We start from the raw sequence: 23157 nt of genomic DNA on the forward strand, positions 1-23157 counted from the left end.
GATTTTTAAAACTTTTAAAATATAGTTATGAAACAAAATGTAGGGAGAACCCTCTCAATACTGGAAATCAAATTAAATCTAGACATTTCTAACAGTCTTGACAGATATAATCCTGGTTACCATGTAAATTTATGGTAAGCTGCTGCGATATTAGCCACAGGTGCTACTTTTAATATATGGGCCGCATCTGGTTGGGAATAAAATTTCCTCGGAGGACTAAAAATGACCTCACTATCAGACAATGGAGGGGGGAAACACAAGGCCACTGTGCCATATAAAAAGTGAGGGATGTGGTCCACAACTGAATATTTGACATAAAATTCATTTTAACTCTGCAGATTGTAGGCTAAAAGATATTATGTTTTCAGTACATAAAAAGGTGTGGACATTTTTCTACCAAAGAGCCAAAAGATTAAGTATGCAACACAGCTATGAAATATTCCGACTATGCCCATAAAAACAAATTTTCTAGCCTTTGATCAACACAAAAGACAAAGTGATGTCCTGAGAAAGTAGAAAAAGGAGTCTATCAAAACTGATTAAGTTCTCAAGTGTTTAACATTATTACACACCAAACTGACCTAAGTAAAAGGGATAGCTAAACCCAAGAAAGTGCCAGTTAATTAAAACACCTGCCAAAAATTCCAAATCCAGAAGATTTGGTAAATATTCCCCATAGTCCTTAATCAAGTTCATACAAAAACAATTCATGCCAAGAAACCATTACCAAGTAGGAAGATTACAAAAACTAGAAGACAATACAACAAGTTCTATGGAGATGATTAGATGGAGGCCAATCCACCTAAGCCCTGCTAACTGAGCAGAGGCACCTTTTAAAGCAATGATTCTCTTACATATAGAAGGGAAAGAGCAGCTGTCCCTATCCAATCCCAACACAGCATCTCTCCAATGGTTGTGGCTGGTGTCTTCCTTATGGGTTTTTTGGGGTGTTTTTTTTAAGATAGTGAGTCCTTTGGGAACATGGAACAATCTTATGTTGTTCTGTGTAAACCACTTTGAGCATTTTTCTTGAAAAGCAGTACAGTATATAAATATTCAGTGTAGCAGGGAAAAAAGGATGCTCACCTGTAACTTATGATCTGGTAGAGATCTGTCGACATCCATAAGAATAGGTACTGTGCCTGCACAGGACCTTCACGGTAGAATGCCACAGATCATTGTGGCAACCGAGTCCCATGACCGAGTCCCACCTCCACATCCACAGAATGCTATTTAAAGGCAGGCCAGAACCATTTTCCTCAGTTCTTGGACGACCGCCATGGAGGACGATCATCCGTAGCAGGTGAGTTCATCATTGGAAGAGAATTGCATACACATTCAGAATGCACATAGTGGAACACTGCTGCAGCGGAGTGGTTCAGGAGGGTCTTAGTAGCTATTGTAACACCCACTTTAAAACACTTCTCCTGAAGCTTGCCTCAACAGCAGAGCACACGTCTATGGTGTAACGCTTGATGAAAGGTAACTCAGTGGACCAAGTTGCTGCTTTACAAATGTCCGTTAAGGTTACCCCGATAAGTGTACAGCCGATAAAGCATAGGCACAGGTAGCGTGGGCCTTGATTGCTTTAGGTGGTTTCACGTTCTGTGACTTGTAGGTCAGCATAATGAGTTCAACCAGTCATCTGGACATTCTTTGTCTGGAAATGCAGAAGCCCCTAGCAGAGCCCTTGTAAGCTACAAAAAGGCACTTGGTGGACCTAAAGTCCTTAGTATGGTTTAGGTCAGGCTTCCCCAACCTGTAGCCCTCCAGATGTTGCTGAACTACATTCCCATTATCCTAGCCACAATAAGTTGTAGCTGGAGGTGATGGGAATTGTAGTTCAGCAACATCTGGAGGGCCGCAGGTTGGGGAAGCCTGGTCTAAGTAATATAAAAGCACCCTGTGCACATTCAAAGAGGATATCGCACATTCAAAAGGTGTAGATGAGTCCCTGAAGAATGTAGAGAGAACAATATCTTGGTTAAGGTGGATGTCAGACACCACCTTGGGCATAAAGTTGGGTCCATACGCATTAGTACTTTATCAGGATAGATCCTGGTGTATAATTTATTTATTTTATTTTATTTGTATACCGCCCTTCCAAAATGGCTCAGGTTCTAAGGAATCAATCCTCAAAGCTGTAAGTTCACTAACACGCTTTGCCGTAGTTATAGCAAGTAGGAAGGCCGCTTTTAAAGTTACTAGTTTGATGGAAGTAGTACCTGCTGGCTCAAATGAGCTCTGGGAGAACCAAGGTTCAAATGGGCTGAGAGAACCAAGGATATGCTCCATGGTTCCACAGGAGCATGAATAAGTGGGTGTACATTCATGAGGCCCCTCAGGAAAGCTCTACTATTTGGATTAGAAAAAAAGAGTCTTGCTATCACAGCCCAGGTGTTTGGAAGAGAGTGCCGCCAAATGTACTTTTAGGGATACATTAGCCAAACCTTGCGATTTTAAGGTAGTCAAGTAGAGGAATATGTCCTTATTGATAACTTGCTTAGGCTGAAAGCCATGCACTCTGGCATAAGTTTTAAAATGCAGCCATTTGCCAAAGTAGTTGTCTGGTGGAAGGCTTCCTTCAGTTGAATAGGATCTTATTCAGAAGCCGATTCACCATGCCATCAGACGGAGTGTGAGTACATCTGGATGCAGGGGGTGACCATTGTCTTTTGTGAGGAGATCTAGCTCTTGTGACAGTCTTTGGTACTGGTTTCGCTATAGTTTGAGTACCTGTGGAAACCATGATTGCCTTGGCTACCATGGGGTCACTAGAATGCATGATGCTGGAGCAGCCAGAAGACGTGCTACCAAGTGATTGATCAATGGGCATGGAGGGAACATGTACGGGATCTCTTAAGTCCATTCTATCTGGAAGGCGTCTCCCAATGATTGTGGGTCAATGACCAGCCCTTGAGCAAAAACAAGTGGACTTCGTGTTTTCCAAAGTTGCAAATAGATCTATGGTGGGACATACCCAGTTGTTGAAGATTGAGGCTATATATTCCATCTTGATCTCCCACTCGTGGTGCTGCTGTTGCGCAAACATGCAACTCAGATAATCTGCTAGGACATTGTCCAGGCCTTTTATGTAGATGGCTATTGGGTAAACCTGATGCACCAGTGCCACAGTTGCAGGCTGAGGGCACAAAGAGTCTGTGACACTGTTCCCCTGTTGGTTGATGTAAGCCAGGGCAGTAGTATTGTCTAATACCACTGCATGACCTTGCCTTGCAGAAGTGGTAGGAAGGCTTTCATTGCTTGGAAGACAGCCAGCAGTTCCAGAAAGTTGATATGAAACTGAGTTTGTTGTGGGTTCCACTTACCTTGCATTTGATAGTTCTCGCAGTGGACACTCCAACCCAGCAGAGACACGTTTATTTTCAACAGGACTGATGGAGTCCGAATCCGAAAAGGAACCCCCGCTAAAAGATTTCAGCAGTTCAACCACCAGGTAAGGGAGTGAAGTATCTGATCTGGAATTTCCAGACACTTGTGTTGGCTGTCCACGTTTGGGCAGAAAACTGACAGAAACCAAACCTGTAGTTTGTGCATCTTAAACTGTGCATAATGCACTACTGTGTTGCAGGACACCATGAGTTCCAAGAATCATTGAATGAGTTGAGCCAGCTGAGACGGATGTTGCTGGAATTCGTGGATCAGATCCCTGATACTCGTATCTCTCTTTGGGTAAGTAAGCTCTCCTGATTTTTGTGTTCAAGATCGCTCCAATGCAGCTGATGACACGTACTGGTTCTAGATGGGACTTTTCCCAATTGACTTGCATCCCCAAGTCTTGGAGATTTAAAACATACAGTGTTTGAGAACATAACTCTTCTTGGTATTTGGATGTCAGGAGCCAATCATCCAAATATAGGTAGATTGCTATAACATGCATCCTCAGATGGGCCACCACTACAGCCATGCATTTGGTAAATACTCGAGGCAGTGGAAAGCCTGAAGGGCAAGACTTTGTGTTGGTACACTTGTTCTCCTACAGTAAATCTCAGATATTTTCTGTGTTGAGCTCTTATGCCAATATGAAAATACGTGTCTTTCAGATCCAGTGTTGCAAGCCAATTCTCTTGATAAAGAAATGGTAGGATCTTTTGCAATGCAATCATGAAAAATTTTCTTAAATAGACAAAATTGTTCAGGTGGCGCAGATCCATGATGGGGCGGATCCCACCATCCCTCTTTGGGTTTTGAAAATAATGGGAGTAATAACTCCCCCCACCATCTGTGCGCCCACCACACAGGGGCGATTGCACCCTTTTCTAACAACTCCTTCACTTCCTCTTGCAATGACTGAAACAGTTGAGTAAACTTCATCCCTGAAAAGTTTGGGGTTGTTCTGAACTCTATGGCATATCCCAAGAATATGATCTTCAGGACCTAGCGGTTCAGTGTTATACGGTGCCATTCAGGGGCAAGGTATGCCAGCCTGATGGGTTTGCGTGCTGGTGGAAAAGATGGGATTGCAAAGCTGGTGTTGTTGCTCGCCTGCCAAGATGTTAATGCCCCTGTTGACAGGAAAGGTGAGGAGTTTGGATTTAACAGTGGGAGGTCATGTTCTTCAAAGATGTTTTTGAGGTTCCGCCTTTTTCATATACTGAGATTGAGTGATTTTTGCCTTTTCCTTGATTTATGATAAGGGGATATTGTTTTCTGAAATCATGGGACTTCTGTTGTCTGAACGTGGGTTTCTGTCTAGAGTAAGAGTGATATTTTGACACCTAGGAAGAAGTTGAAGCTGAGGGGGTAAAGGTTTTTGCAGTAAACTTTTACCACCTTTTTAAATTGCTCCATACTGGAGTCGGTTGCCTCATTGAAAAGGCCCTTACTATCAAAAGGTAAGCCCTCGATTTTTTATTTCATATCGCTCTGTAGAGTAGTGGAGCAAAGCCATGCACGTCTCTGAAGAGAGAGTGCAGCAGTCATGGAGCAAGACTCCGACTCAGCCAGATTCTTTGCCATGCTCACTTGTTGCCGAGTAAGCACAGCCAATTTATCCAAAGTTTGCTGGCATTTCCTTTTAAACTCCTCAGGTGACAGGATGTCTAAGTCACCCTGAAGTGCTTCCCATAGGCCATGATTATACTTAACTGTGCAGGCCGAATAATTCACGATTTTAACCAACAGACATGACGTGGAGTAGATCTTTCTCCCTAAAAAATCCAACTTTCTCCCCTCTTTGCAGGAGTCGTGTCACCTGACGCCGTCCGGATTTCATCAAAGTGGCTCAGGGAGTTAGGGGCACGATGTTTTAGCAGGTAGATATTGTCCTTCTCTTGGATGCGATATAAGCTCTCTAAGCACTTGAAGGTTGAAGTTGATGTATGAACAATTTCCCACACACGCTTTGCTGCCCTGGAGATAACCAGGAGCACAGGAAGAGCCAAAAGCAGAGGTGATTGAGTCTTCACCATAAAGTTGTAAAGTTGTCATTAGGGGAGACACAACGTGAGCATGCACTAGCAAGTTTTTATATATCCGCTCAGTTAATTTTAGATCCCAATGAGGATGAATCAGGAAGGCCCCTCACACTGCCTTGATACTGCCACCCAGAACAAAACTCATTCCACATACAGATGAAAAAAATTAGACACATAACAAAGATTCTTTTTTCCTATGCCAGTAGCACCCTCTGTATTGCACTCTTCAACAGGATAACGTGGCTTGATTGGTACATTAGCCTATATATTTCATACATTTCTCCAAAATCATGAGGACTAGAAATCTGCTTTTAAAAAAGAATGCATGCAGCTATTTTCATGACATTTTTGTACCAGCATGGAATATTGTAACCGCATTACACATGCACAATAAGAAGACTTTGGTTTAGAAGACTCAAGAGGCAATCCTATACACTATTTATCTAGGAGTAAATCTCATTGGATTTAAAAGGACTTATTGCATAGATTTGTGCTGTTAATAAGACATGACAAAATAGGTCCAAAGACATGTTAAAAATGCACACTAATACCCTAATAAAACATAGGCAAGAGACAGAGGTCTACATGCATTTGAAGGTTTACAAACTATTGTAAGTCAGATGAGGAGTTGACAAATATTACAACTACTATTTAATTTATTATGAGAGCATCACCATGTACTGGGCAAGTTCTTACACATATGGGTGAATAATTTTAAAGAATATTTCTGCTATTCTTGTGGCTTAACACCTTGAAATATCCACAGTTCTCAAAGGTCTTTTCTCCAAGAAGCCCTATTCATCACAGTGGGATCACTTGAATGCATTATTTTATAGAATTGGATTAGCACCCTGCATGCAGTTTCCCAACATTCAATTATTATTCATGTATTTAACAAGGATAAAATGTGATGTGATCATGCATCTTAAAAATCAAGGTAGCAGGCTTGGGATATGAATACTTTTCTGTTTTAATGTAGTCCTGAAATTCTCACACAGTATCCTTTCTACCATCAGATATAAGAACAGAGGAGTTGCACTAAAGCTAGAGAAAGTATTTAACGTGAAACTTTTATTTAATATACAATATTTTCTGTAAATTGCCTTCAAGTCTTCTTAACAGTTTGGTAGCTCTTCAACATTTCCCCCTTTTTCTTAAATCTCTCTCACTCTTTTCTGTTGCTGTTTAGCCAGGGCTTCGGAACGGGCTCCCTGCTGAAATAAGAGCATCTCCTTCTCTGTTTGCTTTTAGGAGGACCCTGAAGACGCACCTGTTTTCCCAGGCCTTCAACTGAGATTGTATTTTAAAATTTTAAGGTGTTTATAATGTGTTTTTATCTATAATTTTTATCTTTTTATGAATTGTTATATTGTATGTTTTAATTGTGTAAACTGCCTAGAGATTTTTATACTAGGTGTTTTATAAATTCAATAATAAACAAATAAAAGAAAAAGAAAAAAGAAACCTGGCTGACAATACAGGAGAAATAAACTGCCAAACAGCTTACAAAACCAAAAAATACAGGCCCGTATTCTCCACAGTGATATGAAGGTGGAGCTGTTACTTCACCCTCCTAGGGAGCTGGCAGACTAGCTGTGCTGAAGGCTCACCACGCATGAAAGCAAAAAGGGCTTTTGCAGGGAGAGAACCAAAAACCATTTCCCCATTCCCCTCCCCGTGCAGTAGGCTATGTTGCAAGCCTTCAGCGCAGTTAGTCTCCCAGCTCCCTGTGAGGATGGAGCTACTTATTTATTAATTACTGAATTTATATACCACCTAATATAGAAATTTCTAGGTGGTGATAGACATCTCCAGGTGGATTCTGGGGCAGTAATTCTTTTTTGCCATTTTAGACTGTGTTTGAAATGTGTGTTCGGTGTTGTGAGGGACAGATTCCCTTTTACTGTGTGCTTCTGTAGTGTTTTTCAAGGCAGGGTTGCAAAATGTATTGCAAATTGCAGTGCAAACTTGTGTACAGTGCTCTGTGAGCACAGCTCGTTCCGGACATGGGGAACAATGGGGTGTTTCAAGTTCCCCATTGTTCCCCATGGGTAGCTCCTAGGGACAACAAAGTGGGTTGTGTGCTAGGGCATGATGGCTGCTACCTACCAGTATATAGTGATGTGCCCGGACCGGTCCAGAGGCCATTCTACAGGCCTCCGGACCGGTCCGGACATGGGCAGTTCAGGTTCGGATGGATTGTGGTGGGGGGTTCCTTTAAGGGTGGGGGAGGGTTTACTTACCCCTCCTGCACTTTCCCAACTCCGGTGCCCATATTTCTTTTAGCAATCGGGGCGGCAGGATACCTCCCTGCCACCCCTTCCCGAGCGTGGCTACAAAAGGCTTTAAGAAGCCTTTTGCGCACAACAGCGGCTCCCTCCCCCGCCGTGTGCACACACCCCTGAGCCTGTGGGTGCGGGTTAAGGGAGCTGCTGGCAGGGAAGTTGGAAGGTCGCTGCTTCTGCTCTCCACTGCCACATCATGACGGAATACAGGGACTCGCCTATTCATGTTCAGCAGCCGACGCCTGCTGCTGCACCGCCTCCTGCTCCCGCATCCCACTAAGCTATCGGCTGGCCCATTTGCCCGGCTGGCCCCACCCCTCCCCCCAAACATCAGCACCCCTCTATTTTGGAGCCAAACATAGCTGTCCCGGGACAGTTTTTCCCATATGTTGGGAGCTCTCGGTCTCTCATTCCCCGCCTCCTTTTCGCTTCTGAAAAGCTTCCTCCTTCCTCTGCCTTCGGAGTCAGACCCTCCCACAACAAGGGCCGGCCAGCCATCAAGCTTTCCTTCCCTGCACCTACGTCCTTCCCTGACTCGCCTCACGCCCTGTTTGTCTCGCTCAGCAGCAAAGGATTGTTCTGTGCTCGTCCTCCCCTCCAGGAGAGCAGAAGGAAGGAGTGGGGGATCTTGAGCTCTTTGGGGGAGCTTGTGCTCTTTTTACCGGCAGTAAAAGTTGTGCATGTTTGTTTTCACTTTTTTCCCCTTAAAGCCTTTTGCAGCCAAGCTCGGGAAGGGGTGGCAGGGAGGTATCCTGCCGGCCCGATTGCTAAAAGAAATACAGGCAACGGAGTTGGGAAAGTGCGGGAGGGGTAAGGAAACCCTCCCCCACCCTTAAAGGAACCCCTGCCAGTGCCGGACCGCAGCTCCGCAGTTCTGTGCACACCCCTACCAGTGTACTCTCTAATTTTTTTCATCTGTGTGCAGAATGAATTTTGTTCTGGGTGGCAGTATCAAGGCAGTGTGTGCACACATGCATTCAGAATGGAGCCTTCCTGATTCAACCTGAGCGGGATCTAAAATTAACCGAGCGGACATCAAAAAACGCGTGAGAGCACACACATGCACACGCACGCCTTAGAGGGAACACTACTACCCACCACCCAACCCACTTTAGTGTCACTAGGAGCTACCCATGGGGAACACTGGGGTGTTTCAAGCTCCCCATTGTTCCCTATGGCTGAAACACTTGAAATGTTTGAGTTTGTTCCATTGAAACAGCCAGCTCAACCACTGTTTCAATTGCATGTTTCAGCCATTTTGCTTCGAGCTTGAAACAGAATTCAAAACCCGTTTTGTGTACATCTCTACTGCCAAATCACTTCAGATATTTCATTTTTAACTCTATTTTCACAAAAATATTTTCCATCAGCAATTAAGATGGTTATCTCCAGGAGCCACACTTCCTGAATTAAAGGTAATCTAGTTTTCTTCAGGCTCCAGGCCCCTGATCATTTTGGTTGCCCTCTTCTGCAACCAAATCTTTTCCAGTTCTCCAATATCAAATACTTATTTCCCTCACTACAATGCAAATCCATCGCTGACTTTTGGGCACTGGGCTTTTGAGAGTTTGTTTGTTGTTATTCCGTCTCTCACAGCTACAATAAGCCTACCATTCCAATTATAGCCTGGTCATTTCTGTGTCAGAGGGCAAACGGACAAAATCAGCAGGGGATCAAATACTTATTTCCCTCACTGTATGTGTTGGATTTCCTTGACAATTCTCATAAGAACATAAGAACAGCCCTGCTGGATCAGGCCCAAGGCCAATCAAGTCCAGCATCCTATATCACACAGTGGCCCACCGGATGCCGCTGGAAGCCACAGGCAGGAGTTGAGGGTGTGCCCTCTCTCCTGCCATTACTCCCCTGCAACCTTTGAGGCTGGAGGTGGCCCACAGCCCTCCGACTGGTAGACATTGATAGATCTCTCCATGAAGTCATCCAAACCCCTCTTAAAGCCATCCAGGCTGCTGGCTCTCACCACATCCTGTGGCAGAGAGTTCCACAAGTGGATCACGTGTTGTGTGAAAAAGTACTTCCATTTGTTGGTCCTAGCAACCTCCGGGCAATCAATTTCATGGAGTGACCCCTGGTTCTAGTGTTGTGTGAGAGGGAAAAGAATTTCTCTCTCTCCACTTTCTCCACACCATGCATGATTTTATAGACCTCTATCATGTCTCCCCACAGTCGTCAATAGACCTCTATCATGTCTCCCCACAGTCATGTCTCCCCACAGTCGGTGTTGTAGTCTTGCCTCATAAGAAAGGTGCTCTAGGCCCCTGATCATCTTGGTTGCCCTCTTCTGCACCTTTTCCAGTTCTACAATGTCCTTTCTAAGATGTGGTGACCAGAATTGTACACAGTACTCCAAGTGTGGTCGCACCATATATTTGTATAAGGGCATTATAATATTAGCCGTTTTCTTTTCAATCCCCTTCCTAATGATCCCTAGCATGGAATTGGCCTTTTTCACAGCTGCCGCACATTGAGTCAACACTTTCAACAAGCTGTCCACCATGACCCCAAGATCCCTCTCCTGGTCAGTCACCGACAGCTCAGATCTCATCAGCGTATACTTCAAGTTTGGTTTTTTCGTCCCAATGTGCATCACTTTACACTTGCCAACATTGATTCGCATTTGCCACTTTGTCGCCCACTCACCCAGTTTGGAGAGATCGTTTTGGAGCTGCTCACAATCCGTTTTGGATTTCACTACTGGAAAGAGTTTGGTATCATCTGCAAATTTGGCCACCTCGCTGCTTACCCCTGCTTCTAGATCATTTATGAATAAATTAAAAAGCACCGGTCCCAGTACAGATCCCTGGCGGACCCCACTTCTTACTTCCCTCCATTGTGAAAACTCTCCATTTATACCTACCCTCTGTTTCCTGTCTTTCAATCAGTTAGCAATCCACACATGTACTTTTCCCCTTAGCCCATGACTGCTAAGTTTCCTCAGGAGTTTCCTCCACTCGCATATATGCTGAATTGGATCACACTATGGTCACTGCTTCCCAATGGTTCTGCAACTCTGACATCTCGTGCCAGGTCCTGGGTACCACAGAGGATTAAATCCAAAGTCACCATCTCTCTGGTTTGTTCCGCTACTAACTGTTCTAAGGCATAGTCATTTAGCACATCTAGAAATCTGGACTCTCTGTCATTACCTGTATGTGAATTTACCCAGTCTATGTGTGGGTAGTTGAAGTCACCTATTATTACTGCCCTGTCTCTTTTTGATGCCTCTCTTATTTATTTCTCCAACTCCAGATCACTCTCACCGCTTTGTTCTGGAGGGCGATAGCACTTCCCTAGTAACACATTTCCTTTCAGTCCTCATGATGTTACCCATAATGATTCTGTGGAGGAATCTGGTCCACCTAAGTTTTCTAGCTTATTGGAATCTATCCCTTCTTTGATATACAGCGCCACTCCTTGCCCAACCCTCCCCTCTCTGTCCTTTCTATAGAGTTTATATCCAGGAATGATCGTGTCCCATTGGTTCTCACCATTCCACCAGGTTTCTGTTACACCCACTATAGCTATGTTTTCATTAGTAACCAAGTACTCCAGCTCACCCATCTTGTCTTGGAGGCTTCTGGCATTGGTATACAGACACCTATATACCAGGTCCATCACCTGGTGTTGGCGTGTGCTATCCTCCTTACCATCATTTGACCTCTTTGGCATGCTGTCCTGTGTTTCCTTCTTCTCAACTCCTGGCACTACTCTGTCCCCTTCTGGTTTATCCGAAACATGTTCACCCTCACATCTTAGGGGATTTTGCCGGCCGAAGCAGATACCACCCTGTTCCCACTGGCAATCCCCCAGACATCATTTTAAAAGCTGCTCTGCGACCTTCTTGATTTTTAGCGCCAGCAGTCTGGTTCCATTTTGGTTCAAGTGTCCCTTTGAACCATTTTGGTTCAACTGTCCCTTGTGTACAGGCTTCGTTTCCCCCAAAATGTATTCCAGTGCCTAATGAATCCCCTCCTCCCAGCACCACCATCTCATCCACGCATTGAGACCCCTCAGCTCCGCCTATCTTGCTGTCCCTGTGCGTGGAACAGGTAGCACTTCAGAGAACGCTACCTTGGGGGTCCTGGACTTCAGTATGCTACCTAGCAGCCTAAATTTGGCTTCCAGGACCTCCCAACTGCATTTCCCAACATCGTTGGTGCCAATGTGCAATATGACAGCTGACTCCTACCCAGCACTGCCCATCAGCCTACCTAGATGCAGTGTGACGTCCACAGCCTTCACACTAGGCAGGCAAATCACCACGCAGTCTACATGCGGGCCACCGACCCATCTCTCTATGCCCCTAATGATCAAATAACCCACTACTAAGAGGCCCTCACCCCCTGGAGGAGTATCCTCTGTGCGAGAAGATATGGGGACATCACCCAAGGAAGGGGTCCCTGCTAAGGGAGTGATTCCTTCTTCCTCAGACCGATGTCCTCCTTCCCTGAGACCCTCATTCTCCATGACAGGAGAAGTGCCGTCAGCATGGGAGTGGGATGCCTCTACCACATCCCTGAGGGTCTCATCCACACACCTCTCTACCTCCTTGAACTTCTCCAGGTCAGCCCCCTTGGCTTCAAGGGGACGAACTTGTTCCCTGAGAGCCAAAAGCTCTTTGCACCGAGCGCTCACCCACAACTTCTGCCCTTCAGGCAGGCAGGCAGGCAGTCATACATGCGACATTCTGTGCAATACACTGGGAAGCAGCCCCTCCCCTGCTGGCATTCTACCTTCATAACTAGTTTTATTGGCTATTTAGAGTATATGGGGTTTGAAGCTAGGTACTGGGTACAGTTGTCAGCTAATGAATGGTTTTTAGTTTTGTCTTCCAAGAAAATTACAAAGGTTGGGTAGTACTCACCTTATTCTTGCCTTGTGTGTCTCCCCACAGCTTTTCCCGCCAATCTCCCACTAAACTGTAAAATTCCTTCATTATTTGTTAGCAAAGCTCTTCTGGTCCTAGCCTTGTATTCAACACCAGAAGTCAAATTGACTCAGCCCGGGAATGTGGGGCCTCCCACAAGCTGGGGCCCTCACCTGGAATGAATGAATCCCCCACTCAGGCTTCTCTACTAGCAAAGACACAATCACTGCTAGCCAGCCAGAAATCCAACCCTAGGAGATTCCCAGCCCTAGCAGACCTAGCTCCTCCTTACCCTCTTGTTTTCTTGGTGATTTATTTATTTATTTTATATCTTGCTGTGGAAATGTTGCTACAAGCTTGTTGCTTCCTCCCTCCTCAAGACCAGCAAGCAACTCAGTGAGATCAGTGACATCACTGAGATGTTGGCATATCCTTTAAGCAAAAAAGAAAGAAAGAAAGTCCCTAACTGCTATATGTTAATGTTTTGCAACTCTGGATCCTGAGCATAGGCCTCCATAACTCATATTTATAATACTTTAAAAAGTGTAAAGATCTTCAAACTTCTAAGCATGAAAAAGTGCCTTTACTTTAAAGGCAGCTCACTAACAAAAGTGAGCTTGGTAAAAAAGTGAGCTTTTTTGTTGCTCTGAACTAAATTAACCCTAATTTGCAAAGGACCTGTTCATTCTTCCCACTACTAAAACAACACACACACTCGCATGCCTCTAGGTTTACGAAGTTTTTCAATAGAGGCTGTGTTTATGCTTTTGCCATCTACAATACTGACATTCCCCTTCAAAACCTGATTTGAAACAATAGTTTCCTATGCATCATACATCATTTGTGTTATCTGTGAAAGCAGTAAAATTTCATTTAACAGATCAACCAACTCAATATTGCCTGCAAAACATAAATCGCAAATGCTTTTTATGTCGGCTCAATTTCTGAACTCTTTACACACCTGATTTTATGCCATCTGTAGAGGGCAAGTTGAAGAGCACTGAGGAAATTATACTTCTTGGCTCTCTTTTATTAAAAATTCACACTTGTTCTGTAAATAAAAAAGTTAATGACTTGGGGGAAAATACTGCTTTTAAAAACTTGACCTTATTCTTTTCTTTTAAAGTGTATTCATAATGCAATATTGATATATGTATACCTGAGTTTTAGGCACACAATGTATCCCTAGATGTACAATTTGCTTCCTTTTTGCATGTACATGCACTTTGGAAATTTCCATAAGTCAAAGGCACTGAAGCACTAGTAAATATTACCAGCAGAGGAAATGAAATGGTTAAAAAAAAAAATCCATGTTCAAAATTGTATGTATTTTAATTGTTTTAGGCAGAAAGCCTACATTAAGCCAAAAGGATAATGTCACAGGTTACTTCCTACACAAAGATCAAGTGTCAGGATCCAACTAAATGTTGTGGTGGCACAAACCATGTGGTAGAATGTTGGTCATATCAAGCAGGCATAAAGTAGAGTCTGGTTGGATAACTTGTGGGCAGGAAAGGGTTGCTGAACCTTTCCCATCCACATTTTTACCCCTGAAATAACTTCCATAGTTGCTTTTTTCCTAACAGGGTTTGTTTTCAGAACTCTTTTGGGGGATAAGCAGCTGGGAGGAACTGAGTTCTAGCTTGGAAAGTAGGAATAGGGAAAGGTTCAGAATCCCCTTTCATTTCTCCCTTTGCACATGAAGCCATGCCCAATTCCATTTTATATCTGTCCAGTGGTATTTTAAAACACAGGTCTGCCACCAACATGTTTAGTTAGACTGTCGGACTAGGGCTGGGTGAGACTGATATACTTTGGTATGCAAATCAGCTGGACTTACTTCTGAATCATTATGGATAGGATTAGGCTGTAAATATTTGCTTCAGACATTATAATGCTTATGTCTTTCATTCAGTTCAAAGTCTTAGCATTATACCATCCTTGTGAATTACTAAAGAGCAGATGAAATGCACTGAAGCCAAGCTACGTTTAATTAGTTATTAAGATCGGTGCCAAAAATATCTGTGTCCACAAATCTGACTCGCCCTGGTCATACAAATACTGAGCCTAACAACACTGGAGCAACTCTAAAGAACTGAAGTGAAACCTATGGAACTCAGGTCATCAGGCCAATACTTTCAGATATTGATGTGAATAGATTTGGTCTCCAATGAACAAGTTCAATTGGTTGATAGAAATTTTTCAATTACAGCTTAGAATAAATTAAGATAAATGCATTTCCATTAAATTAGGAATAGTTGTTATGCACAATATTTACCTGGTTGAAAGTTTTGAAGTTGAATTCTTTGTATATGGCATCTCTTTCAGGAAGTTCAGACCATCCGGCACCTTTGAGGTCATATAAAACTTGGTTCCTTTCTTCTGTGGTCAACCAATGAGGCTGTGAAGACTATCAATATCAAGCGAGTTAAAAAAAAACAAAACAGAAAGAAAGAAATGCATTTTAAATGCACAGTTAGTACGTGCTGACCTTATAAACAATAAATATGTATTTGTTGAGACACTGATTTGTGTATTCAAAAGCAAATCTTTCCAGACAGCAGTAATATACAATTTATGACTAAATGTTTAAATGAGTTGAGGTGGCCAAAAGTATTGCGGTATTTGAGAAAAGGTGCAAAACCGCTGCCTTGTTCCACAGCCTTGGTGGGGGCGACGCCAGGCCCCTTTAAAAATCAACTCTTGCAAGTTATGAAGGTGGATGAGAAACAAGGAGTAAGTAAGGTTGCCAGCAGCCTTTTCTTTCTTCGCACTTCCTGAAAGCTTTGAAAGCTATGTGCAGGGAGGCACTCCTTGCATACTGCGCGTCACATTTGGTCCCAAAGCGCCAATGGCCATGGTTGGAGGCATGTTGCTACCCTGCTGGTGTCCCAATAATCTGCCGCCTGAGGCAACTGCCTTACCTTGCTTCAAGAAAGGGTTGTCCCCGATAAGAGTATAGATCACATGCTGAACACCAGAAAAGCAAAATTAAAATACTGCAGCTAACCCTACATATATCTTGGTGTTCTAAAACTGAAGAGATGACCTACATATGAACAGAGTGCATGATCCAGCCAAATGTAAACATTTTGAAATCTCCCTAGTAAGAACTTTCTCAGTTCTCTCCTACTGAAATCAATGAAGCCGCCTTGGGATTAAAATAAAATTTAAAAAATAAAATAAAATAAAATAAATTTTAAAAAATAAAATAGGATTTTTAAGCGTTCACTTTGGTTGGCTTATACTATAATTTTTTGCGGTATGTAGGGATGTGCACAAACTGAGGTGCCAAACTGGTTTGGATGAGGTCCGAACCAGTTCAGCACCACGGGGCAAGGAGCAGCAAGCAAGATCATTTTTTAAAAGGAGAGCAGGTCCTTACCAGCTTCCTGTCACATGCACGAGTACTTGGTTCAAGTGCCACCATAGCAGGAACCTGCATGCTTATCTCTTCTTTTTTAAAAAAAGATCACCACTCCCCACACCGCTGAATCTGTGCACGCACAGAGGTTCGTGTACATCCCTACATACAGCAAAAAATCATAGTATGAGCTATAACCGTGGTTCATGCACATCCCTAGTTGTATGCATGCAAAAGAAGATTTGTCCTGTAATATTACAATGGTGACTAAAGCTGGCTGATTAAAACTATTACAACATTGCAAATCCTGAAATAATTACTTAATTATAATTACTTAATTATAATTAAATTAAGCTGTATCCACTCATTCCGAAAGGAAAAACACATTCTACCAATTAGCATTAAAACGGCCATAACATCCAAAAAACTTAGTAAACATATAATTAAAATTAGAAACCTACATATAATACTAGATATGTGTATGTATGTTATATATAATTACACCATGAACTTCCTCAGATGAAAGCAGAGTGCTGTTTTGAAAACAAGATGAAGCATAACCGTTAACATGTTGGATTGAGCAGATGTGGTGCTACTGATTCCTTAGCCAGGATTAAGAGAGCAGGAGCAAGGTGAAGGATTATGTGCTCCCTCCCCTCTTGCACATTAATTCCTCTGCCACCTCCCTGCTGACCTTAACCATGGTCAAGAATTATGGTTAATGCTAACCAGAGATTCAGCAGGATTTGAAACTAAGGATTAAATTCCCTGTTAAGAACAGTCCCATAGTTAAGGTTGGTGCCCTTATCAATAATTAAGGATAGAAGGAGGAGGAAGAGGAGCAGGAGGAGCAGCAGCAGCAGCAGGGGAATTAATGGGCAACCCTCCACAGTTAAGAGAACAGAAGTGTTATGCCTGTATCAATCTTTCCTTACACATTTATCTGATGAAGCAAAAACTTCTCCAAATCATGAAAACATATAAATCTGATTGTTTTAATGCTGTTTCAGTGCTTTTTTTTTTCATTGTTGCGACAACAGGCTAGAACAGCTTCCCCTCTGGAGATTTACCAACATATTCAACTAAAATGATATCTGCATTATTGAGAAATCATTGCCCTACACACAAACTAAGAGTATACGTGGTGAACACTTCTGTGTGCACATAGAAGGGAGGGGTAATTTGGGGGATTCCTTCTTCCCTCTGCATCCACCTGTGTCCCCCACCCCAAATGTGCCGGAGTGTTGCAGGACACTCCGAGATATGTTTTTGGGAGACACGGGCAATTGCACAGGGAAGGTGGGATTGCTGAAAATCACTCCTCCTCCACTTCCTTGCACACGGAAGCATTCCCCACACACAAATTTTAGTTTGGATATATGTAACTGTTTCTAAAGCTGAACATTTCATCATAAACAACAGAACGGCCATTTCTCATATACGTATAAAACAGAAATCAATGCAATTATGAATATGTTCTACTCAATCCATAGCTGCTTCCATGCAATGTCTTACATGAATTGCTCTATTTGCTCAAATGCAGAATGAGCTTCGTAAGATACATAAAATACTGCTAAATTAGGACTGAAAAACATTTTGAGATGCAAATGTATTGTGCCCTTGCTTTGAATATGGATTATTCTATAGCAATCTTCTATAATTAGCCATATCCACCCCCAGCACAGCACCTCCAGTGACTGTTGCTGGTGTCTATATGTTTCTTTTTAGATTGTGAGCCCTTTGGGGACAGGGAGCCATCTTATTTATTTATTATTTCTCTGTGTAAACCACCCTGAGCCTTTTGGAAGGGTAGTACAGAAATCGAATAAATAAATAAATAAACAAACAAACAAATAAATAAATAATCAAGATGCATTTTTAATCATCTACTTTAGACAAAAGCATTTCATTCACACACACACACACACACACACACACACACACACACACTCTTATATATATTCAAAAAAATAAATACAGCATTCTCATTGACCTTAAGGAAAGTGTGTATACCAGTGCTATGTCAGGAGTTTTTCCCCATTTAAGGAGCACTCCTCTGTCGGAGAACTGGGAAAGCCAATCTGGGCAGTTAGTAAAACACTAAAAATATTTTACTCTTAACTGGCTTTTGGTTGCCAGGATTAGCCAAAGTTTTGTGGAAATGTTGTTTTACATTCTTCTTGAACTTTCTGAATAGTATAAGCAAAACATCTGGCTCTAAATATTATGAAAATTCACAAATTAACATGCATTCTTTTATAATTTCATTATACACAATCCACCTTCTGCTTGTACAATCCTATATATTTGAGGAATCGGATGCATACATATGAAAAGTTAATCTTAACCACTAGATGGCAGCATATTTTAAATCTAAATACTGTACTTTGTTCTAATTCACTCAAGATAAAGGGCAGTGGGGATTAAATAGCTTTTACAATTTCCCTTTATTACAAAGTTCTCTAGGCAACGAAACCGCGATGGAAAACAAAAGCACAACACCTGTGCCATTAAAGGTTTTTAATGTAACTTTTACGGAATTTTATTGTATTTTAATTTTTGTAAACCGCCTTGAGATGCATTATGAACAACATTAAAAATACAACAGGACATGAAAGGCAAAACAATCATATCAAACCAAAAAATACACAGTTATAACTACATAGCAAAAAACAAACAAACCCGGAGCTCTTCCATTGCTATGATCAAGTAAGTAAGGATTTACCTGCAATAGTATCATATAAATATGCTTTAATTCTGTAAGAAAGAATTTCAGATATCACAGAATTACATTTTCAGTTATCTTTTCCATACCACCCAACTTCTATTAATAGACTAAAGTAAAGCAGTGGAATTTAGTACAGAATAACCACTAGAGAGGATATTTCAAAAACCACCTAGTAGATAACAGTCTTCCCGCTGAGACACCGCCAGAGAATTGCATTTATGGCTTCAGACCACAGAGGAAAGAAGCTGGGGGTAAAATGTGGAATGGGAATAGAACTCATCATGGTTTTCTGCCTAGAGACATTTCAGATACTTCCCTAGAGCCTAAATCAAAGGCCACTGATGCCAAAGTGGCCTCTATTCTTCCATCTTCTTAAAATCTCATTCTCTTAATAACCCCTAATGACACATGGATTACTGATAGAATGGCTTGGCAAAAGGCCATATTCTGGATTTTCTGAACCATTTCAAATAAATCTACTTTTATTTACTATCTTTAAACCAATCATGCAGTAAAATCACTACATGGGTCACGTATGGTAGCTTCACTTTGTCTGACATTTCAATGTTCATATAATGTTTGCTTATGATCTTATACATTTCCACTTCCCTCTTCTGTGGTTTTGCACAGGAAATCCACATTAAGATAACTTGGTCATACTGACAATACTGATTTTAGGTTTTTCCATTGGTTTCCCCCTAAATATTTTTCCAAAAAAATTCTGGAAGTCATCAATAAATTACGTATGTCTTCCAACTCCCCTGTGAAATAGGGAAAAGTATTATTTTTTCTATTTGCAGAACAGGAATCTGAAGGCGCAGATTTGCTACAGGATTTGTTCGATAATTGGGTAAATTTGTGGCAGAGTCACAGATAAAACCCAGACCTTAGGTTGTAAGTTATGTATATTTAACTAGAGCATGTCAACTACCCAATTCAAATCATGTTTTATATTTGGAGCCAAAGTCCTTCTAACCTGCACCAAATCTGAGCTTTGCTCATTAGAACATCCAGATGGACTCCCATATCTAAGAAGGTAGATTCGCTGTACTTGATTTGTTGTTGTTTGGCAATGCAAATACAGCAGAAATATTTTTCTGTAAAATATAGCTGAGATGTAGATTAATGCTGCTCACATGCTAAGACAAAAAATGTCCTTTTGTTGTTCTCCTCTTCCCTCTGTAACCCAAAATACCTCCCAAAAATTGTCACTGAGGGTTGCATAACAGAGGGGAAAGGAAATCAGCAAAAATCACCCTTTGCTTGAAGTGCACATGCACTTTTACTCTCATAGGAACACAGGAAGTTGCCTTATACCAAGGCAGACATTTGGCCCATCTACCTCAATATTGTCTACATGGACTGGCAGTGGCTCTCCAAGATTTCAGGCAGGAGTCTTTCCCAGCCTAGCTGGAGATGCCAGGGATTGAACCTGGGACCTTCTGCATGCAAGGCAGATGCTCTACCACTGGTTACATCCTCAGTCATATTTCTCTGGCTATCAACCATAAAATAAAATTACTTCTGTTGTAACAACTCTGTTTTAAGAATTTCAAAAATGTAAGTAAAAGCTAGAATGTTCAGAAATCTAAGAGAACTTCATGGGCATCACAAAAGCCATTTTGGAAGGGCGGTATATAAATCAAATCAAATCAAATCAATAAATAAAAGGCTCTCATATAATCCCTGAAGTCAACACCTGTCTAAAATTCTAGCAGCCATCCCAAACTATATTGTTAGCACTGAAGTAGTTTATACCAGCTCAAAAGCAAGCAAACAATATTTACTCACAATGGCTGTGGGTGCTTTAAGAAATTTCATACCAAAATAAAATGTTCAGGCTTTGTGGATATTAAAGAAACAGAAACCAGATGTTTAAAAGGCTGATCCCAACAGTGCTTGAAATGACAGATCTCAGATGACTCCGTATTCCATAAACAAAAACAAATAATCGTGGACAATTTCTATGCCTAGAATTGTTACATTCTATAGCCTATATACATTAGCATGTTATTTTGCATAAATTATGATGTTTTTACCACTTAAGGGATGCAGGGTGGGCAATAGGCACCGTGAATCACCATTAATCCCTTGATCACTATAATTCTTGTTCAGTCCTCACTCTGGCTCCCAAGATTCACCACTCACATATTTTCCAGTCCACTTTCACAGCCATAAGGGCCAGGATATGGATTTCTGGGAGACTCCTCCCCCAACCATCTGCAGTTACACGCACACTTTCTCCCCCACAACCACCTCCGCATGAGGCCTCGCGCATACTGATTCACCCCTAGCCCCACACCACAGTAGGGACAGCCCTGCAGGATGGCATCCAACTGCTGCACTCTGAAGACATTTTCAGGGCAAGCCCAGCCATTAAAGAGCTAAACAAACACCTGCTTCAGGCAGAGCTTGCGGGGGGGGGGCAGCAACAGCCTGGGTCACATGAGAGCTTGGCCCTAGGGTCACCACCCTCTGCCCCCTCCACTGTGGCCCTCACTCCCTCCCCACTGCACCCCCACTCCCCTACCCACCCTCCTGGAAAAATCAGACAGCAAGCAGGAGGGTGTTGCTGGATGGGGAGCTTGTGCTTGCCCTTCTCACCACCACCTCCACCTGCCATGGTGGTGAGAGTTGGTGGGCGGGTGATGGAGAACACCCGCCCACTCACCTGCCTTCCCTCCTTGCTGCTGCCTCCACTGGCCATCTTTGTGGTGAATGGAGTGAGGAGGAGGGGCAAATGGATGCTTCCCATTCCCCACCCAACTCGCAGCCGTCTCCACCACAAAACAGCAGCAGCAAGGAGAGCAGATGTGCACTCCCATGGCCCACCCAGCACCACCCCTCCTGCCCAGTGCCCACTGTCTGCTGAGGCCAGGAGGATGCCTGGGGCAGGACAAGGGGGGGCCTCACAGGCAGGCTTTGCTGGGGGCGCTCCTGACCCGGGGCCAGCCCTGGGAGAGGCTACTGATCTGCACACAATTACTCCCTGTCCCCTCAAAGGCTGCCCCCCCCCCCCCACCACCACCTGTGGCTGCATGCTTTCTCCCTGCAGCTGGAGGAGCCATGCAGGCAGGCAAGCCCCACATAGGTTGCACGTGTACTCTCCCCCACAACCACCTCCCCATGAGGCCCTGCACATGCTAGCCCTGCCCCCGCCCCCAAGACCGTCCTGCGTATAGGTCAGCATGAGCCTCGCCACCCCATTGCTCATGCGGGACAAAACCACCAATGTGAGGGTTTGACACTCAAGTTGCCAGTGTGGAAAACTCAGCGCTTGCGGAGGAGGAAACGGCCCAAGCAGAGATGGGAATGGTAGGAAACAGAAAGAAGGGTCACGGACAGGGCGGGAGCGGGCCAGGCTTTGAGGGGGAGGCGAGAAGACAGTGAAAACCGGCAGCCGGCCTCCGGGGACTCCGCCACACAGGCTGGTGGTGGGAGGAGAGAGGGGAGTGTGGCGGCCAGACACCCCCCCCCCATCCCCCTTCCCTTCCCTTTTTCGGCCTGTCCTGCTCCTGCCTCTCACCATCGTGGAGAACCTGCGGCTGCTCCCGCCGCCCCGTCTTGCCACAGTCGCGAGTCCCACTCGCAGCAGCAAGCACCTCAACCCTGCGCTGGCGGTGCCTGGCATGGCTTCAGCGGAGGAGGAGGTCCCCGCCCCACTCAGGCTTCACGCAGTCAAGCGCCTGCGACGCCTACAGCCGTAGCCAGCAAGGCCCTGCCTGCCGCCATCCCCGGCTCCCACCCCCTGAAGGCTGCTGCAGCGGCAGTCATGGGGTTAAGCACCAAGCGCTTCGTGGGGTCGAAATCCTGTGCTCTCGTCCAAGAAGAGCGCCGCTCGGTTGCCAGCTCTTAAGCACTGACTGGGCCATTGCTGCACAATGCTTTGTTTGCCGGGAGGGAGGGAGGAGAGGAGGAAGAGCTCCGGCGTTCAGCCCTCCCTTCCTCTCCCATTATTCGAAAGAGTCCGAGAGCGAGAATGCGAGAACCTCTAAAGTGCACTATGGGGGAGAACTCGTCTGGTCCTAGCAGGCATGAATTGTCCCATTTGCTAAGCAGGGTCCATCCTGGTTTGCATTTGAATGGCAGACGAAAAGTGATCACTGTATGTTCCTCTTCAGGGATCGGCCGCTCTAGGAAGAGCACCTGTATGCTTGGCATGCGGAAGGTTCCAAGTTCTCTCCCTGGCAGCATCTCCAGGATAGGACAAGATTTATTTATTTTTAATAGGACAAGATTGAGAATTGGCCATAAATTGTTTTCCTTAGCTGCTTAACTGAGGAGGATCCTTTAAATAGATCGGTTCAACTTTCCATTTTTTAAGTGTGAATAGCAAATCTCTCAAGTAGTCCAGGTGTTCTCTTTTTAATCTCCAAGAAAGAGCTGAGAGAGATTCCTGCCTGCAACCTTGGAGAAGCCACTGCCAGTCTGTGAAGACAATACTGAGCTAGATG

At 43.7% G+C, this 23157-nt stretch overlaps 1 protein-coding gene across 7 annotated transcripts in view; it reads right to left on the reverse strand.

The window, feature by feature from the left end:
• Positions 1–22830, reverse strand: part of PCBD2 (pterin-4 alpha-carbinolamine dehydratase 2) — a 56346-nt gene extending 33516 nt beyond the window's left edge. Inside the window, exons 1-3 of one of the 7 annotated variants that reach the window (XM_053291844.1) lie at positions 21238–22186; positions 14890–15021; positions 13573–13662 (exon numbers count right to left, since the gene is read on the reverse strand). Coding sequence is in view for 4 of the 7 variants with exons in the window: in XM_053291839.1 (XP_053147814.1) it covers positions 14890–15021; positions 18701–18732; positions 21732–21831 (264 nt within the window). In the remaining 3 variants the exon portion in view is untranslated. Of the gene's footprint in view, positions 1–13572; positions 13663–14889; positions 15022–15996; positions 17916–18700; positions 18733–21237; positions 22187–22229 lie in introns of those variants that run through there. The other 6 variants (XM_053291845.1, XM_053291839.1, XM_053291840.1 and 3 more) reach the window with 6 other exon arrangements.
• Between the last annotated feature and the right edge of the window lie 327 nt (positions 22831–23157).

Source organism: Hemicordylus capensis, chromosome 2 (assembly GCF_027244095.1).
Source record: "Hemicordylus capensis ecotype Gifberg chromosome 2, rHemCap1.1.pri, whole genome shotgun sequence".
Taxonomy (NCBI): domain Eukaryota; kingdom Metazoa; phylum Chordata; class Lepidosauria; order Squamata; family Cordylidae; genus Hemicordylus; species Hemicordylus capensis.